This window comes from Microtus oregoni, unplaced genomic scaffold (genome assembly GCF_018167655.1).
Source record: "Microtus oregoni isolate MIOR12 unplaced genomic scaffold, Mior012 000002F_ref0000024, whole genome shotgun sequence".
NCBI classification, from domain to species: Eukaryota; Metazoa; Chordata; class Mammalia; order Rodentia; family Cricetidae; genus Microtus; species Microtus oregoni.
Window position 1 is genome coordinate 13,973,208 of NW_024543061.1, and position 19,860 is coordinate 13,993,067.

General features: G+C 44.4%; 1 protein-coding gene and 1 pseudogene across 3 annotated transcripts in view; both read right to left on the minus strand.

Annotated features, from left to right (window-relative positions):
• Positions 1-19,860, minus strand: part of Elmod3 (ELMO domain containing 3) — a 54,524-nt gene that overhangs the window by 30,579 nt on the left and 4,085 nt on the right. For all 3 annotated transcript variants that reach the window (XM_041632818.1, XM_041632837.1, XM_041632828.1), the window contains 4 exons: positions 10,731-10,805; positions 9,694-9,763; positions 1,877-1,945; positions 1,236-1,327 (listed from right to left, as the gene is read on the minus strand). In XM_041632818.1, coding sequence (XP_041488752.1) covers positions 1,236-1,327; positions 1,877-1,945; positions 9,694-9,763; positions 10,731-10,805 — 306 coding nt within the window. The remainder of the gene's footprint in view (positions 1-1,235; positions 1,328-1,876; positions 1,946-9,693; positions 9,764-10,730; positions 10,806-19,860) is intronic.
• LOC121432398 lies at positions 3,846-6,049 on the minus strand (annotated as a pseudogene).

Consider the following 19,860-nt stretch of genomic DNA (forward strand, 5'->3'; position numbering starts at 1 on the left):
TTGGGCAAGAAACAGCTCTTGCCTGGACTGCTTGATGGTTTGCTGTATAAACTGGACATGCAGGATCCACAGAAAAATGACTGCTGAACTTGCCTAAAGGTAAGACCATCCTTCAGGGTTTCTGCTTCATTAAAGAACTGCCAGACATTCTGCAGGACACAGAAGAAAGTGACTGACAAAGTGCTATTATAGGTGGAACTGTCTTTGAAATCTCCTGCTTCATGGAAAAGTCTGCCGAATACTATGGACCTGTAGACTGAAGATGGGTGTCCCAACATTACAGAAGAATTCTGGGTGACAGTCCAGGCAGCAAGATGTCTCTGTTAATTCTAGTTCTGGAAGTTGCTTACAATGTACTTCCTGTTAACTTAGGTAATATTATATCCTTCTTGAGTCTTTGATGGAGTTGAAGAATATAAGTTATATTTATAGTTTTCCTTAGTTATGATAAAAGATAAAGAAGATATAAATATTGTAACTGTAATTTTTGCTTGATACCTGTTTTGTTATATATAATTTTACTATGTTAAAATTAAAACCTTCCTTTTAATTTAAACAAAAAAGGGGAAATGGTGTGGGAAGTCCCTTCTGTATATGTGTTGCTTTTATTGGTTAATAAAGAAGCTTCTTTTGGCCAATGGCTTAACAAAATATAGCCAGGCTGGAAGAGATATATATAGAGAGAATAGGTGGAATCAGTGAGAAGCCATGTAGCCACCCACTGAGACAGACATGCCAGAACCTTGCCAGTAAGCCACAGCCATGTGGCGATACACAGATTAATTGAAATGGGTTAATTTAAGATAGAAGAGTTTGCCAATAAGAAGCTAGAGCTAATAGGCCAAGCAGTGATTTAAGTAATACAGTTTCTGTGTAATTATTTCAGGTCTGGGAAACCGGGAACAAATGAACAGTCTTCTCTTACAAGGTGGCTCACAACCACCTGTTCCAGAGGACCTAACAGCTTCTGGTCACCACAAGGAATCTGCACACACATAACCTATCAGTCAGTCATGGGTGCTTAGCCTGGAGCACATGCTGCAGCTGGCCGTAAGTATGAGACAACCCTCTTGCCTGAGTTCCTCTAATGCTGGGATTATAGATGGAAGCCATCAAATCTGATCCTTTGGCTACTTGAGATCCTGTACCCCAAGATTTCTTAGGTGAGAAAGATCAGTGTTCAGGAAGTTTAGTAAACAGGTGCATGCTGGACACCGGTACTTCCCTACAGCCACCTTGAAGGAGGAGAGGTCCAGGGTCTGGAAGTGCTGCAGAGCCTCGCTGAAGGAGATGAGCTGGCCAGGCTGCTGGGAGCTGACCCCACTCTCTAGGTAAAAAGAGAAGACACCTGAGGATTTGGGATAGCAGTTGTCCTGACAGCAAATACCCACTGGTGGCCAACTGGTTGTCACCTCTAAACCAAGCACTGGCTACCAACTTGTCACCAGCGACACAGGTGGTGGCTGGAGCCACATACTGTGACATCTCTCCTGGGCTTGGTGAAGCTCGGGTGAGAAACAGATGGTCTCTACCCTTCTACAGCTCCATCCAAATCTGTCAGAATAGGACTTGAGGTAATTCTTCCCAGCTTTCAGAGACTGCCAGCAGATGGCTGCCACAGGGTCCCTCATTCTCTGCCCCCATCCCTGCCCCCCTTCAGGGGCCAACCCTGACCAAGACTCTCTCATCTTCCCTTAGCACTGGATGGAGGGTGAGCAGCAATGGCAGCCTTGCGCTGTGGCGTTCCTTCCCTTCTTCCTGTCGTAGGCTATCATCTCAGGATCTGTGGAAGGGACTTTATTCTGTGTCACATAGCTAAAATGCCCAGTCACTGCTGACTGCATGCGGATCCTGATGGTAGCTGTACTGGACTTACCTGTGTCTGGATGGATGGTGTCCACCACTTCCCATTCTTCCTGGGCTCTGAGCACCTCCAGGTTTACAACTGCAACAGCGAGAAAAGGAGTGTCTGTGAGATCTGGGTCTGGGAGGCCGCTCTCACAGGGCCCTTCCCTCCAAACCACAGCTGTCCTTCTTCAAATGGCCTTCAGGAGGCAGTAAGCGTTAGATCAGGTTGTCATGTCCGAATCCTGGTGGCTTTGTTAGAGATACCAGGAAGAGAAAAAGAAGTGCATAGACATTGCAGAGCCAGAGAAAAGGGGTATGGTGAGCATCATGCCCACAGGGATCCCCAGGGAGGCCAAAGGGTACGGGGAGCACCACATCCACATGGATCCCCAGGGCACCCAAAGGGTACAGGGAGCACCATATCCACAGGGATCCCCAGGGAGGCCTCAGCACAGGAGCAGAGGGCAAAGGAAAACAGAGTTGTCCAGAGAAAGCTGAAGGAACAATCTTTAAAGTCATTTTGGGCTTGGGATGTGGCCCATGCGCTAGAGTGCTTGCCTAACATGCAAAAAGCCCTTGGTTCAGTCCCTAACACTGCACACACCACGTATGATGACGTGTGCCTGGAATCCTAGCACGTGAGAGGTGCAGAATCAGAAGCACTTGGGGGATTCAGGAGACCCTATCTAATACAAAAAAAAATAGGCTATTTGTTTATTATTTATTTATGTGTATATCTATGTGTGTGCATGCACATTGCCTGCAGGTGGGAGTAATGGCTAAAAGAGGACGTTGAATTCCTTGTCATGAATAGTTCTGAGCCACCTCACCAGGGTACTTAGAAATGAACTCTAATCCTCTGAAATAACAGCAAGCACTACTAACCACTGAGCTATCTCTTCGGTCTCACATAAAAAAAAGGCAGCCAGTGGTGGTGCATGTCTTTAATCCCAGCACTCTGGAGGCAGAGGCAGGCGGATCTCTGTAAGTTCGAGGTCAGCCTGGTCTACAAGAGCTATTTACAGGACAGGCACCAAAGTTACACAGAGAAACCCTATCTTGAAAAACCAACAAAACAAAACAAAAACAAAAACAAAAAAACAAGAAAAGAAAAAAAAAGTAACATATCTTCATCAAAAGTCTAGTGTGTCAGATTTGAAGAAAAGGCAAAAAAATTTTAATTCTGGGGATTACAGATTCTGGCTAATGGAAAGGTGAACCAGGCATGGTAGTACAAGCCTTTAATCCCAGCACTTGGGAGGCAGAGGCATGCAGGTATCTGTGAGTTTATGCATTCCCAACCTGGGATTCACCTTGTTTCTAAAAAAAGAAAAAAGAAAAGAATGAAAGAGAGAGAAAAGGAAAGGAAATGAAAAAACAGGAAGAAAGGATTGCACAAAAAATATAAAGGGAAATGAGCGAGCAACTTCCCCCTGTGGCCCTGTAAAGCACACAGGGCACCGCAATGTCATTTCCACCACACAGGATCCTTCCCAACAGAAACCGCCCCTGTGCTCACCAACTTGCCATTCACAAGACGGTGTGAGGTTTTGTTTAGATGTGGTTATGGTTGTTGTTGAGACAGAATATTCCTCTGTAGTCCAGATCAACCCCAGTGCCGGGAGGCAAGCCCCATGCCCCCACAGCTACAGGAGTAGCTATTATTTGCCTCCTGCAGGACTAACAATCCTTTCTCTCCTTTTCCTCACTAAAAGGTTGGAAACAGCTTCCTGCGGAGCCTCGGTGCTGCTGTCAAAGGAGAAAACACTGGGCTAGAGATCTGATTAAAGAGCGCATGGAAGGGCCATGCTGGCCTTGATTCTCAGCACTCTGGAGGCAGAGGCAGGGGGATCCACGAGTTCAAACCCACCCTGGGCTACAGAGAGCTACCAACTGAGTTCCATCTCTAGCCCATTTCATCTTAGCTGTAACTATGTCTGCTACATGGCTTTATTTATTCATCGACATGATCTCAACTGTCCCTTTTCAACCTTTATTCATTCTAATTCAGCTTTTAGACTAGAAATGGAAGCTATCTCCTCCTTGCAGTTCTCTATTTCCAGCTGTAGAGTCTCTTCAAGGTTTTCTTTTAAACATTGTTCTGCTTGGATCTGTTCTTTTAGGGACAGTATTTCAGTCTTCAGCTTCTCCTCCATGTGGTCTGCTGCTGTCCGCACATGAATGATGTTCTCACGGTATTTTAACACCAGTTCCCGGAGCACCTCCACAGGATCTGGGAGAATGAAGTCTTCTGCTAGCTGTAATGACAGATGCAAGCTATGCTTCCCCTGGAGGCTGTCATTGTCTTGCTGTAACCTCACCAGCTCTTCTGAAACCTGTTCACATGACTGCATCTGTTTCTGAACATCCAAAAGCTCTGTTGTAACTCTTCAAGGAAGCCCTTACAAGTGCAGATATCTGGTGGCTTGAGTCCTCGGTGCTGTTTGATAAAGTCTTCTAGCTCCTGTTTCTCTTTCATTGTCTTCTCTAGCTGGACACTGGCTTGCCTTAGCATGGCTTGCAGCTTTTCCACCTGGTCTCTTGTTTCAGCTTCCTGAATCTGAATTCCTTGCAACTGTTTTTTGTAATTGGAATACAACGTCTACCAAACTTATTTCCAGCATTATGTACCTCTTTCTGCAGGAGATTCCATCGGTCTCACTCACTAAGCGGTAACTACTGGGAGATACATATGCACTCTCCATACCTTGGGTGACGCTGGAGAGGAGGGATGCTGTCTCCTCCTGTTCAGGCGTCATTGCCTTAATTGCTCTTTGGTTAACTTGAATCCACTTGGCATCTGCAGTGACCCAAGGGACACAGTATCAAAGTTCTCAGACACATAATCTACTCCAACCAGTGGTTCAAAATCCGACTCATCCAAGTTTCCAGCAGACTTTGCTTTGTAGTTATAGCCTAATGCTTTTTTTTAAGATTTTTTTTTTATTTTTATGTATACAGGTTCTACAGTACAGAAGAGGGCATCAGATTTTATTACAGATGGTAGTTCAATTCCCAGCCTAATGCTTTTGATTGCAATGAGCTTGAAGTTCCCAAGCTGTCTGTAGACGGAGCTCTCCGGAATCCATCTTTAAACATGTCATTGTCTGATTTACTGAATGGATCTCCAGATGGTAACAGCAATTCTGCATCTAAGGAACGGACTGACCATGGGTGCTGTCTAAATGCTCCTCGTCAAGTGAAAATGCTGTTGAAGATTCTTCTTGAGCTAAAGCACACACTACTGGTACTTTTACTTCTTCAAAATCTGGGTTTCTGTTGTTCTTTTCAATAAACGCTGAGATTCCAGAGACTGGTAGTTGGCCTTCTGCCATGTACGTTTTAACTGGCTGTACTGCTATCCTTCTTGCTCCAAGAGATGGCAAACTTCATGTAATTCTTCCTTCAATTTCTCAGCATCTTCCTGTAGAACAGATTTCTGAGTGTTCAAAACAGCTCGGTCCTACAGCTTCTCAGCCTCCAGATAATGGTTCAGTTCCTTAACCTTTGGCCTCCAGCTCTTTAATCTTCTCTTCAGCTTCTGTCAGTTTATCTTTAGAGCTGCAGTTTACTTCTCCATGGGCATCACGACAGAGCGGAGATTCTCGGCATCTTCTTGGGCCCTTTTCATTTCATTTTCTAAATTTTCTTCCTCTTGACCTTCAGACAACCTTCTTCTCAAATCAGCTATTTCCCGCTCTGCATTTTCTGGATACTGTGCCCACTGTGCTCGCCCCTGCTCCAGCCTCAGAAGAAACTGATGTTCATAGTCACGAACTGTCTCTTTCATTACAGCCTCAAGTGAAGCAACCTCTTCTCTCCACTGCCTTTAACCTTCATCGAGAGCTTCTAGTTTAGTATTCTCAGAGGCTGTGGTGATTGCTTTGATATTCTCCATCTCTGCCTGAGCCTCCCACGGCTGTATCCGAACGTGACCCAGATCATCCTGTGCAGCTTGCAATACTGCATTTTGCCTCTTCAGATCCTTCTCTTTAGCCAAATACAGCTCCTTAAATTTTGCTCTCTTTTGATTAAATTCTTGCGCAAGCTGCTGCTGTACACATAAAAATTCTGCATTAATTTTTTCCAATTCTGCTACCCGTTGCTGAACAGAAACTTCTCTCTGCTTGCTCCAAGAGAGGGACTCCTGCTCCTTTATCAGACCCGTATTAGCTCTTATAACACATATTAGCCCATTCATTATTCTAGTATATGTTAGCCACATGGCTTGGTACCTTTTTCAGCAAGGCAGTCACATCTTGCTTCTTCGGTGGCGGGCTCACAACTGTGGGGGAATGGGCTTCCTCTTTCCCAGAATGCTCCTGTTCTCATTGACCCACCTCTACTTCCTGTCAGGTTATCCTGCCTATACTTCCTGCCTGGCTACTGGCCAATCAGCATTTATTTAAAATATAATTGACAGAATACAGACCATTCTCCCACACCACAAACCAAAGTTTAAGACCATAGAAGTCACATAATTACAGCACAAGTACATTTGGAGCACCAAAACAGAAACAGCTATAATGGAACTTGTTTCTGCTTTCACAAAAAATTCTGACTTTGGGTAAAATGTGTCCATTCTGGGGTGACTTAGGTGACTGCAATGCTTAAGAGTCATTAAAAAAAAAACTTGGTTAACTTATTATTATCAGATGTATGTCCGTGTTTGTGTGAGCACACACGTACAACAGCACACGTGTAGGTCAAAAGACAACTTCTGGAAGTCGGCTGTCTCCTCCCTTTACGACATGGGTTCTGGGGATCCATCTCTAGCCATCTGGCTTACATAGCGAGCCCTTTATCTTGCCAGCCCTGAAGTGCGTAGTCAGCTCTGGAGTACTAGAACATCTTAAACTGATAAACAGGAATGAAACACACATGTGTATTGACTGCTGAGTTTATGTTCGTGTCATCTTTGTAAATATATCACTTTCAAATGGAACTCCCACGAATAACTGACTAAGCTCACATATTAGAAAGCAGACACTGTGCCAGCCAGAATCACAAAATACAAAATGCTGGGCTTAGAGAATACCAACCTGAAGCCAGGCATGGTGGTTCATGTCTGCAAACCCAGCACTCAGGAAGACTGCTGTGAGTCTAGGGCTAGCCTGGGCTATGGTAAGACCATGTCTTAAAAATAGTAATAATAATGAGAAAAAAACTTCTAATAACAAAAAGATTGAAAAGGATACTAGACAGGTCATTGCTCAGTCTGCCATCGAATCAACCTTTTTTTAAATCATGAGTATTCATGACTTTCAATGACCTTGTACAAACAGGATCTGGTGCTTGGGTATATCTTTTGTCCTCGTCAAAAGACTTCATTTTGACTTTTATGAAAATTACAATTCATATAATTTAAAAATTGCCAGGCATGGTGTCATACATCTTTAATGGCAGCACTTGGGAGGTGGAGGAAGAGGCAGGCAGATCTCTGTGAGTTCCAAGCCAACCTGGTCTACTTAGATCCTATCTTGAAATAAAACAGGAAGAACAGGAACTAGAGGAGACACTGTCACATGACTTTGGTCATATGATACCCTGCACCAATTTGGGACTCCAACAGCAGGCAGGACACCAGATGTAGCCCTTTCTGAACTTCACTGAACCTTGGACCTTAGGTAGGTCTCATGTAGTCCTGGGTGGTCTTGAACTCACAATCTAGCCAAGAATAACTTCAAACTTCTGACATTTCTATCTCCCTCAAGTTCCCAAGTGCTGGAGATACAGACATGTGCCATCATGCCTGCTTAAAACCCATTCCACAGAATATTACCCAGCCTCTGGCGCTTTGTTGTACTAATAAAAAACAGATTGATGGAACAAACATGCAGATTAAATAAAACACCCTGAAAGCTAATGAAAACTGAGGAGAAAATGGCGGGAAGCGGAGATCACTCACTGCTGCTGCTTACTAGCTGTATTCTTTTTTTTTTTTTGGCCAAATTACGTAAGCATCTGTGAGTTCTCACGGGACCGTCGTAAGCATGAGCAATTCTCCATCTTCTTATAGGGGATGCAGTCTAGGGTTGTTATTGACACAGCCATGGCCTTAGGCCAGCAAGTCAGAGTGGGATGGGGAAATGGATTCAGGGTCCTAAGGAATGGACTGCGAGGACATTCCATCTGGCTACTTCTAGCCTTTGGGTAGCAGACACAGACTCAGAACGACTTAGTTATATAATGTCGACAGACTTGGTCTTGTATGAATAGAGAAAATGGAGTTAAATCTTGAGCATGCAAGACTATGGGAGATAAAAATGAGGGACAAAGTGGATGAATAAAAAGACATGAATGAGGGCTTGGGGATTTGGCTCAGAGCATCTGCCTAGCAAGTGTAAGGCCATGGGTTTGGTCTTCAGCTCCCACTCCAGAGAGGAAAGACTGGAGAGGGATGGCTTAGCAGTTAAAACTGCTGCTCTTCCAAAGGATCTCAGTTTGGCTCCTAGCACCTGTCCTGGGAGCTCATAGATGACAGTAACTCTAGCTTCAAGGCATCCAATACTCTATTCTGGCCTCCACGGGCACCCAGCAACACTCATACACACACAGACATACACACATGCATATATGCATAAACATAATTCTTTAAAAGCAAGAGAGCAAGGTGGTGCACTCCAGCAACAGGGAGACAGAGGCAGGAGGATCACAACAAGTTCAAGGCCAGCTTGATCTATAGAATGAGCTCTAGGAAAGATGGGCCTACACAAGACCTTGTCTCAAAAGAACAGAAAACAAAACGAGTGAGGAGTGTGGAACACAGGGAAAGTGGTGGGGCTGGACACAGCCTTCCTACCTTCAACCCTGGTCTCCGAGCACCTTGATCATTGATAGACCTATCTCTCACCCAATGCCCTCTCACCTACAAGTGATCTGACCACATGTGTGAGCCAGAAGAAAAACCCTGGCGAGAGGGCAAAGGAATCTGCCATTGCAACAGTTATGCAACACCAAGTTCAAGGTTTCAGCTAGTGGGTGCCTAAAATCTGGAGAGAGATGGACAAACCATGTATGCACTGTCCCTGTCCTCTTGGACCCAGAAGATGATCCTGACATGACATAGGGACCCACAGGAGTGAGTGTGCGTGCATGCATGCATGTATGTGTGAGAGAGTGTGTATGTGTGTGTGTGCATGTATGTGTTTGTGTGTGTGTGTGAAGCAAATATCTCTAGGATAACTCATGCAGTTCACACTTTTCCTTTCTTTTGCTATCTAATTGACTCCTTTATTTTGCCTCTCCCGTTTATCCATCAGCTAAACAGCACTGATTTAGTTATCCTGTAAATGGAAATTAGCCAAGAGCACTATTGTTTTGGTGGTGAGGGGAAGGGTTTCTCTGTTTAACAGTCCTAGCTGTCCTGGAACTCACTTTGTAGACCAGGCTGGCCTTGAACTCACAGAGATCAGTCTGCCGCTGCCTCCTGAGTGCTGGCATTAAAGGCGAGGACCACCATGCCTGGCTTTGTACGGTCCTTGAGGATGAGAGGTGTTTACATCCTCACTGCTGTGTTGGTGAGATGGCTCACGCCTCCAAGGTTGGTAACCTGATTTCATCTTGGATCTGAACAGTGGGAGAAGAGGACTGATTCCAGCAAGTCATCCTCTGGCCCGTGGTCCCCCCATAAACAGAAAATGTAATTTAAATTGTTCACTGTAAACTAATAAACACGGCTTGCCCGGAAGCACAGAGCAAACTGCCAACAGATCAACTGGCTCCTAACCCAACACTGTTTCTAACTTTTGTTGGGGAATGATACATACAAAACTCTGAAAGGGCAGGAGCAAGGAGGATTCTGACGAGGGAAAGCAGATCCCTAGGGGTCCTTGGAGTCCTTACCAGCTGGCTGCCATCCATTGGTTTCTGTGGTCAGGGCCTGGAGAATGCCATGGTTCTTCAGCTCTGAGATCTGTAGGGGCAGGCGACCTTTAGAATGAGGGTAGACTTCCTGTCTCCACCCACACAGCTCTTCCCACCCACTGTATATGAAACATTCTGGAAATGAGAGACAGGAAGAATATAGTCTGCTCAGATGGACTGATTAAAAGTAAGTGTGTGTGTGTGTGTGTCTGTGAGTGTGTATGTGTGTGTGTGTGTGTGTGTGTGCACTCATGTAGGCCAGAGGTGAACTTGAGTTTTGTTACTCAGGAGACTTCCACTTTGCTTTTTGCAAGAGGGTCTCTCACTGGTCCCTGAGGCTCCCTGCTTTGGCTAGACTAGCTGCCCATTGAGCCCCAAGATCTGCCCGCCTCTGCCCCCACAGCACTAGGATTGCAAGCACAGCCCCCATGCCTAGCCTTTACGTGCGTTTCAGGCATCAAACCCAGGTCCGCATGTGGGCACGACAACAACTTTACTGTGGATTACCTCAGTCCTAACTGCCTGTGTGTGTGCACACTCATGTGAACTCAGAGCCGAGTGCACACTAAACACTCATTCTACACTGAGCTACACCCCAGTTCTAAATTCAATCTTGTTTTTGTTGAAGACACAGCATAGCTATATTGCACAGGCAGGCCTTGAACTCTTGTCTTCCTGTCTCAGACTCTGATATGCTCGGGCCTACAGGCCTGCACCACCTCCTCCAGCCAAAAGGTATTCTTAAAGTGGAGTTCCTGGATACGTTGACTGTGCAGTTGCAGTTTGTTAATGTGTGGGACAAACGCATGTCCTGTTGAATGCTATAAACAGAGGCACACAGCCCCTTGGGACAGCGGTGTGCTTTGGCATCCCTAGTGCATTTGATGCTCATCCTCTGGGTGCTATGATCTTATCAGACAGACACTGTGTGTCGGGTTTGTGCTTGCCCTCCTGTGTCCCCAGTACACGGAAGCCTAGGTTGGCAGCAGAGGCACGCAAGAGCATGTGATATATACCGGAACTCCTCTGAAAGCCACGAGTGCGCCACTGTCCTTGTACAATGAGGAGTGCCCAGCAGAGACACTTTCCACCTGCAAGACAGACAGACAGACAGACTGGGACCAACTTCCTGCAGCAATCTCCCATAGCCCATGGTTTAAATTCCTCATCTTTTCCTAGAATAAGAAAGAAATTAACTTTGGAAAAATCTAAAGAAAACCATTTAGACATTGTGGTGCACTTGGGAGGTCGAGGCGGGAGAACAGAAGACCCTATCTCTACCCTCAGCTCCCACAGAGGGGGTGGTGCTGCAGGCTTTTGCTTGAGACACTGGGTTCACATGATCTGAAGAGAAGCATGTAGCATTGTACATGTAGTACTGTAGGTCTAACACGGTGTAGCACGGATATGGCTAGGGTATCCACCATAAAAGAAAGGAAGGGAGGATAAAGGGTAGAAGAAGGGAGGACAAAACCATAAAAGGATTACTTAATGTTATTTAAGAAATCACTTGATGTATGCATGTATGCTTGTACATATGTATGTATGGGGCCAAGTGTGTCAAAGCATGCATGTGCAGGTCAGATGGCAATTTGTAGGAGTTGGGTCTCTCCTTCCACTATGTCAGTCTGGGGACAGAACTCAGTAGACTTGGCAGCAAGCGCCTTTACAGCTGAGCCATCTCGCCGGCCCCTAAGTCCTGGAACTTGCATCAGTGAAGTTCATTTAGGCACTTTGCCCAGCCCTTTCACTCAGCAAACCTTTCCCCTAATAGCGTTTAAAAAACATAAGAGCTAAGTAGTGGTGGCGCGCACCCGTAATCCCAGCTCTTGGGAGGCAGAGGCAGGCGGAGAGTCTGAGGCCAGCCTGGTCTACAGAGTGAGTTCCAGGACAGCCAGGGCTACACAGAAGACACTGTCTCAAAAAACAAAACAAACCAAAAACCAAACAAAAAACAAAAGAGGCAAAACCAAATCACAGCAACAAAACACTTGCATAACTGGTTCCCCCTCACATCACAAGCACAGATTAGGGGCCAATCCTCCTACCACATTAGGAAAGAATTCTATAAGCCAGTAAATTAAAAGAAAATTTTTCAGGAAGCACGTGACAGGGAGGGAGAGTCAGTTTTCTTAAGATGTGTGGGCCCTGAATGGTCCCAGTGCCCCAGCAGCTCCCTTCACCCCCACAGACATCTGAGTAGAACAAACTGCACTTGAGGCATTATTTTTTTTTTTATTAAAGGGAAGTCATGAATTTGGGCGGGGTTGGGAGTGGCTCTGGGAAGAGTTAGGGGCGGAAGTAAGAGGCAAATGCTATCATATATATATACCATATACATGTACCAAATTCTTGAAGTTAGGAAAAATAAATTTTAAAACACACACAGGGGATTTTGTCTCAAACCAACCACTCAGCCATTTCCCCAAACCAAACAAACCAAACAACCGAGAGTGGTAGTTACAGCCTTGCAATCCCAGCCCACGGGAGGCAGAGCCATCACTTAAGATGCTGTTAGCTGACCAGTCTAGGCTACAAAGCAAGACCGGCACACACACAAAACACAAAAATAATCCAGTAGAAAATCCGTGATTTGCACAGAAGGAAATATCATTTTAAATGACTTGAAGTGTGAGGTTTGTGTAGGCGCATGTGTGACAGTCAGAACCCAACCTAACATGTCTATCCTCACTTCCCACCTTGTTTTGAGACAGGGTCTCTTATTCCTTGCTGGTGTGCCAGGCTATCAGGAACATTGAGGGGACTACCTCAATCTCGTCATGGGGGTCATAGACACAGGGCACCACATCTGGTCACATGGGTTCTGGGGATCCACGTTGTGCAGAAAGAGCCTCACCCTGTCAACCACCTCCCTGGCTCAAAAGCACACCCTTATTGTTCAGAATTGTATCTTATTTTTATTGTGTGTGTCTTTCCGTGAATCTGAGAATGCCATGTGTCTGCAGGCGCTCAAGGAGGCCAGGAGAGGCTTGGGTCCTGTGGTGACAAGCCCTCTGACGTGGGTGCTGGGAACTGAGCCTAGGAGCTCTGCAAGAGCAGCAAGTGCTCCAGCTGCTGAGCCCTCTCTCCAGCCCCAAGATTTAAAAATCATAGATGTGATGGCTATTCTTAGTTGTCAGCTTGACAAATCTAGTATTAACAAATCAAGCTGCTGGACAGACCGTAGGGGATTTTTCTTGGCCATCTGAAGTGGAAGGAAGCACATTAACTCTGGGCTCGTACCTGCTTCTGCCAGGCTACATAAAGGACACAAAAACAGAGGCTTTGACTTTGCCTGCTGGTCCTCGCTCTCGCTGGCAAGTGCATCCCCTCAGTGGCATTAGAGCCTACTTCCTCAGGATTCTGGTGTGTTCTCAAGACCAGCTGAGACGTCCAGACTCATGGACTAAACAACTGCCAGATTCTTGAACTTTCTGTTAGGTTAGTAGGATCACAACCTGTAAGCCACTCGAATACACACACATATAACACACACACACACACACACACACACACACACAATCAGTTCTGTCCTCTAGAGAACCCTAATACATATGAATAAATGGCATATGAACTATTCTGAGATAATGTTTCTTTTCTCAAAGGTCAAAAAATGTGATAATTTTTTTTTTTTTTAGCTAGGATGATCAAGGGTTACAATAACATGCAGGCGTGTCTAACCTTTCAACCTTACAACAGACACACTCATCTATAAAATTTACAATCAAGAACACAGACTCAAGTTATAAAAAAGAGAAAGTTTCAAGAAAGATGTTCTAATGATGTAAATGTCCTCTTAAAGAATATAGTTTTGCCGGGTGGTGGTGGCGCACACCTTTAATCCCAGCACTTGGGAGGCAGAGGCAGGAGGATCTCTGTGAGTTCGAGACCAGCCTGGTCTACAAGAGCTAGTTCCAGGATAGGCTCCAAAACCACAGAGAAACCCTGTCTCGAAAAACCAAAAAAAAAAAAAAAAAAGAATATAGTTTTGCTGGGCGGTGCTGGCACACCCCTTTAATCCCACAGCACTTGGGCAGCAGAGGCAGCACTTGGGCAGCAGAGGCCTGATCTCTGTGTTCAAGGGCAGAGTGGTCTACAAAGAGAGTTCCAGAACTGCCAGGGTTGTTACACAGAGAAATTCTGCCTTGAAAAACAAAACAAAACAAAAAACAATCAAACAACCAAACAAAACTCTAAACCTTAAAGTAGGTCCACTCAGTGAGGAAGTGCTGGTCTTTGGGATTTATCACAGCACACAGGCTGCCGTATCTGTGCGCCAACTGTAGGACCCGAGAGCCTCTTTCCACGCGCCCTGTGGAACTTAGCTCTCCTTTTCTCAGAATGGAAGAGATGCCTCTACCTTTAATATTCATTCCATCACTGTTGTTTGTTTGGAATCTTGTTTCATTCTGGAGCTCTGGCTGGCTTATAACAAGTGCTGACCCCTTTGTTTCCAGCTCCTCCCGAGGGCTGTGGTGACAGGTGGGGAAGTTTCAACAGAGAGCCACCTCACCGTATTCTACCCATGTGTTTCATTTATCTTACCATTCCTTCCTACCTTTCTCTTTCCTCCTCTCTTTCCCATTGTCAAACACACACACACACACACACACACACACACACACACACACACAGAGTGCACAGGATGCTGTGAGTTCAGCCCAGCGTGGTCTACAGAGTGAGTCCCAGAACAGGCTCCAAAGCTACAGAGAAGTTCTCAAAAAACCAAAGAAAAAAAAATTACACAAATCTGTAGCAGGGCAATTGTGGCACACGCCTTTAATCCCAGCATTCAGCAGGCAGAGAATGGCAGATCTCTGTGAGTTCAAGGCCAGCCTGGTCTACAGAATGAGGTCCAGGATAGCTGAAGCTACCCAGAGAAACCCTTTCTCAATTTTTTTTAAGACTTATGACTTATTTTATGCGTATGAGTATGAGGCTGACATGCATGCCTGTGCACATCATGCACGCATGCCTGCAACCTGTAGAGGCTAGAAGGCATCAGGTCTCCTGGAACGGGAACTACAGATGGTCACGACCCATCACATGGTGCACACGCTGAATCTGGAGCCTCTGCAAGAGCAGCCAGTGCTCTTGACCACTGAGAGATCTGTCTAGCCCCTTATTTTCTTTTGAGACAGGATTTGATTGTGCTGCCCTGGCTGGTATGGAACTAACTAAGTAGATCAGACTGGCCTCCAACTCACAGAGATCCACCTGTCACTGCCTCTAAGTGCTGGGACTAAAGGGGTGGCCACCACACCAAGTTTTATTTTGACTTTTTAAAGATTAAGTGTGTATATCTGTGTGAGTGTATGTCATATGTGTGCAGAGGCCACAAAGGACACCGATTCCTGGAGCTTTAGTTACAGGAGACTATGAGCCAACTGACGTGGGTCCTCTAGAAGAGTAACTAACTTTTTTTTTTTTTTGCTTTTTGTTTGTTTTGTTTTGTTTTTCAAGAGAGGGTTTCTTTGTAGCTTTGGGGCCTGTCCTGTAACCTGCTCTGTAGAACAGGCTGGCCACAAACTCACAGAGATCCACCCGCCTCTGCCTCCTGAGTGCTGGAATTAAAGGTATGTGCCACCACCGCCCAGCTCTATCCCCCTCTATAAGTCTTATGACTCCCATGCATACAATCTAAGTTTCTGTGCAAAGAGCTACACGGAGACCTTCTCTAATATGTCTTTCTGCTTTCCACATCCATCGGCCTAGTACAAGATACAATAATTTTTTATTGACAATATATCTCAATAATATTTGGTAAATAACTCATCAAAAGTCTCTCAACCAAAAAAAGCCCAGGACCAGATGGTTTCAGCTCAGAATTCTACAAGACTTTCAAAGAAGAACTAATACCAATACTCCTCAAATTATTCCATATAATAGAAACAGAAGGAACATTGCCAAACTCTTTTTATGAAGCTACAAGTACCCTGATACCCAAACCACAGAAAGACATTACTAAGAGAATTACAGACCAATCTCACTCATGAACACTGATGCAAAAATACTAAATAAAATACTGGCAAATCAGAACCATCATCCACCATGACCAAGTTGGCTTCATCCCAGAGATACAGGGATAATTCAATGTATGAAAGAAAATCTGTCAACATAACCCACCATATAAACAAGCTGAAAAATAAAAAGCACGTGATCATCTCATTATATGACAGTTTGTATAAGTGATCCCAAAAATTCTACCAAGGAACTTCTACAACTCATAAACACTTTCAATAATGTAGCAGGATACAAGATTAACTCAAAAAAATCAGTAACCCTCCTGTACACAGATGACAAAAGGACTGGGAAGAAATCAGAGAATCAACACCCTTCACAATATCCACAAATAGCATAAAATATCTTGAATTAACTAACCAAACAAGTGGAAGACATTGTATGACAGAATTTTAAATCTTTGAAGAAAGAAATTGAAGAAGACACCAGAAAGTGGAAAGATCTCCCATGCTCTTGGGTAGGCAGAATTAACATAGTAAAAATGGCAATCTTACCAAAAGCAATCTACAGATTCAACTCAATGCCCATCAAAATCCCAGCAAAATTCTTCACAGTCTTCAAAAAAAAAAAAAAGGTACTCAACTTCACATGGAAAAACAAAAAACCCAGGATAGCCAAAACAATACTATACAATAAAAGAACTTCTGGAGGCATCACAATCCCTGACTTCACAAACTCTACTACAGAGCTACAGTACTGAAAACAGCCTGGTATTGGTATAAGAACAGACAGGAGGACCAATGGAACAGAATAGAAGACCAAGATATCAATCCACACATCTTCGAACACATGATTTTTTAAAAAGATAGATTTATTTATTTATTTATTTATTTAGCATACAACATTCTGCCTCCATGTATACCCGCATGCCAGAAGAGTGCACCAGATCTCATTACGGATGGTTGTGAGCCACCATGTGGTTGTTGGGAATTGAACTCAGAACCTCTGGAAGAACAGCCAGTGCTCTTAACCACTGAGCCATCTCTCCAGCCCCCGAACATGTGATTTTTGATAAAGAAGCAAAAAATATCAAATGGAAAAAAGAAAACATATTTAACAAGTGGTTCTGGCATAACTGGATATCAACATGTAGAAGAATGAGAATAGACCCATATCTATCACCATGCACAAAACTCAAATACAAATGGATCAAAGACCTCAACATAGTCAGCCACACTGAACCTCATAGAAAAGAAAGTGAGAAATACACTTGAATGCATTGGAACAGGAGACCACTTCCTAAATATAACCCCAGCAGCACAGACACTGAGAGAAACAATTAATAAATGGAACTTCCTGAAACTGAAAAGCTTCTGTAAAGCAAAGGACACAGTCAACAAGACAAAACGACAGCCTACAGAATGGGAAAAGATCTTAACTAACCCCACATCAGACAGAGGTCTGATCTCCAAAATATACAAAGAACTCAAGAAATTGTTCACCAAAAGAACACATAATTCAATAAAAATAAATGGAGTACAGACATAAACAGAGAACTCTCAACAGAGGAATCTAAAATGGCTGAAAGACACTTAAGGAAATGCTCAATATACTTAGCCATCAGAGAAATGCAAATCAAAACAACTCTGAGATTCCATCTTACACCTGTAAGAATGGCCAAAATAGCCGGGCGGTGGTGGTGCACGCCTTTAATCCCAGCACTTGGGAGGCAGAGGCAGGCGGATCTTTGTGAGTTCGAGACCAGCCTGGTCTACAAGAGCTAGTTCCAGGACAGGCTCCAAAACCACAGAGAAACCCTGTCTCGAAAAACCAAAAAAAAAAAAAAAAAAAAGAATGGCCAAAATAAAAAACACTGATGACGAATTATGCTGGAGAGATTGTGGAGAAAAGGGAACACTTTGCATTGCTGGTGGGAGTGCAAGCTGGTACAACCCCTTTGGATGTCAGTGTGGTGATTTCTCAGAAAATTAGGAAACAACCTTTCTCGAGACCCAGTAATACCACTTTGGGTATATATCCAAAGGATGCTCAACCGTGCCACAAGGACATGTGCTCAGCTATGTTCATAGCAGCTTTCTTTGTCATAGCCAGAACCTGGAAACAACCTAAATGCCCCTCGACCAAAGAATGGATAAGGAAAATGTGGTACATTTACACAATGGAAAATGTGGTACATTTACACAGCAGAAAAAATAAAACATCTTGAATTTTGCAGGAAAATGGATGGACCTAGAAAACATTGTTTTGAGTGAGGTAACTAAGACACAGAAAGACAATTATCACATGTACTCACTCATAAGTGCTTTTTAAACATAAAGAAAAAGAAAAAAGAAAGAAAAAGAAAAAAAACAGCCTACAAACCACAATCCCAGAGAACTCAGACAACAATGAGGACACTAAGAGAGACTTACATAGATCTAATCTACATGGAAAGTAGAAAAAGACAAGATCTCCTGAGTAAATTGTGAGCATGAATACCTTGGGAGAGGGTGGAACGGGGGAGGGGAGAGGCAGGGAGGGGAGCAGAGAAAAATGTAGAGCTCAATAAAAATCCACAAAAAAAAAAAGAGAGAAATATTTGGTGAATAAAAACCAGATTCACTTTATTCTCCTCTGGCTAGATCTCAGCCCCTTCCTTATACTTCCCTTTGGAAGAACAGTTTGTCCCCTTCTGAGAAGGAGGAAACCTCCCTGGAGAGCTCAGCAAATGCTCTGTTTGTGTTCTGGTCCCTGAACCTCATTTCTGGCAGCAAGACAGAGGGGAAGGTATAGAGTGTAGGCTAGCTGCCAGGCTCACATGGACATACGCACGCGGTGACTGTGGGCCAGCGGGCCTCAGGGTGGCGGTCAGTATGCTGCTTACATTTTTGTCAATTTGATATAAAACTAGCACAGTCGGGGGATGATGCCACCGCTGGGGAAACATCTCTCTCATACGTACGGGCGTTTAGACAAGTCTGTTATTTTGAGACAGGGTTTCATTTTCTATTCCCAGCTGGACTGGAATTCACTATGCAGTCCCAGGAGACTTTGAACTCAGCTCTGCCTGTCCTTGACTCCTGAGTGCTGGGATTAAATGCCTGTGCCACACTGTCTGACTGATACTTTCTAGACTAACAATTGATGAGGGAGGGCTCAGCCACTGTGGGCAGTGCACGCCTGCTCAGGAGGTCCAGGGAGGGATAAGAAAGCAGGCTGAAGGCTGAATGCGAGCCTGAGGAGCAAGTCAGTAAGCATTAGTGTTCTCTAAGGCTGTGTGTCAGTTCCTGCCTCCAGGTTCCTTTGCTGACTTTCCTCAGGGATGGGCTGCGAGTTCTAAAATGAACTAAATTCCTTCCTCTACTTTTGGTCATGGTGTTTTTCACAGCAATAAAAACACTAAGGAAGGGGGCTGAAGAGATGGCTCAGTGATTAAGAGCACTGACTGCTTTTCTGGCAGACACAGGTTCAGTTTCATAGACACTCACAACTGTCTGTAAGTCCAAGATCTGACACCCTCACACAGACATAATGCAGACAAAATACCAATGCACATTAAATAAATAAAGAAATAAAATTAGGGCTGGAGAGATGGCTCAGTGGTTAAGAGCATTGCCTGCTCTTCCAAAGGTCCTGAGTTCAATTCCCGGCAACCACATGGTGGTTCACAACCACCTATAATGAGGTCTGGAACCCTCTTCTGGCCTGCAGACATACACACAGACAGAATATTGTATACATAATAAATAAATAAATATTAAAAAAAAGAAATAAAATTTAAAAAGCTAAGTCAGACAATCAGCCAAAGCCAGTGAATGACAAGGAAGAGAATACTAAATTAATTGATGTTAAGTCCAAGAAATACTGATTTATTAGGGAATTTCAGACCCCATCCCCCTTCCCCACCCAAGCAAGAGGAAAGAAGAATCTTGAAATAACCCAGGAAACAAGACACCACCTACATGTGGACAGATTCTTCTGGTTTTGAGACAGGATCACTTGAGCGCAGGCTGACCTTGAACTCATGCTGTAGCTGAGGATGACCTAGAGTTTCTGATCCTTTTGTCTCAAACTCCCAAGTGTTAGCATCACAGATGTCCCACCATGGTGGCTTAGAATTGCCTGTTCTGTCCGTCTGATCCTGGAAATAGAACCTACTGCTGCAGGCGCGCTAGGCAATTGCTT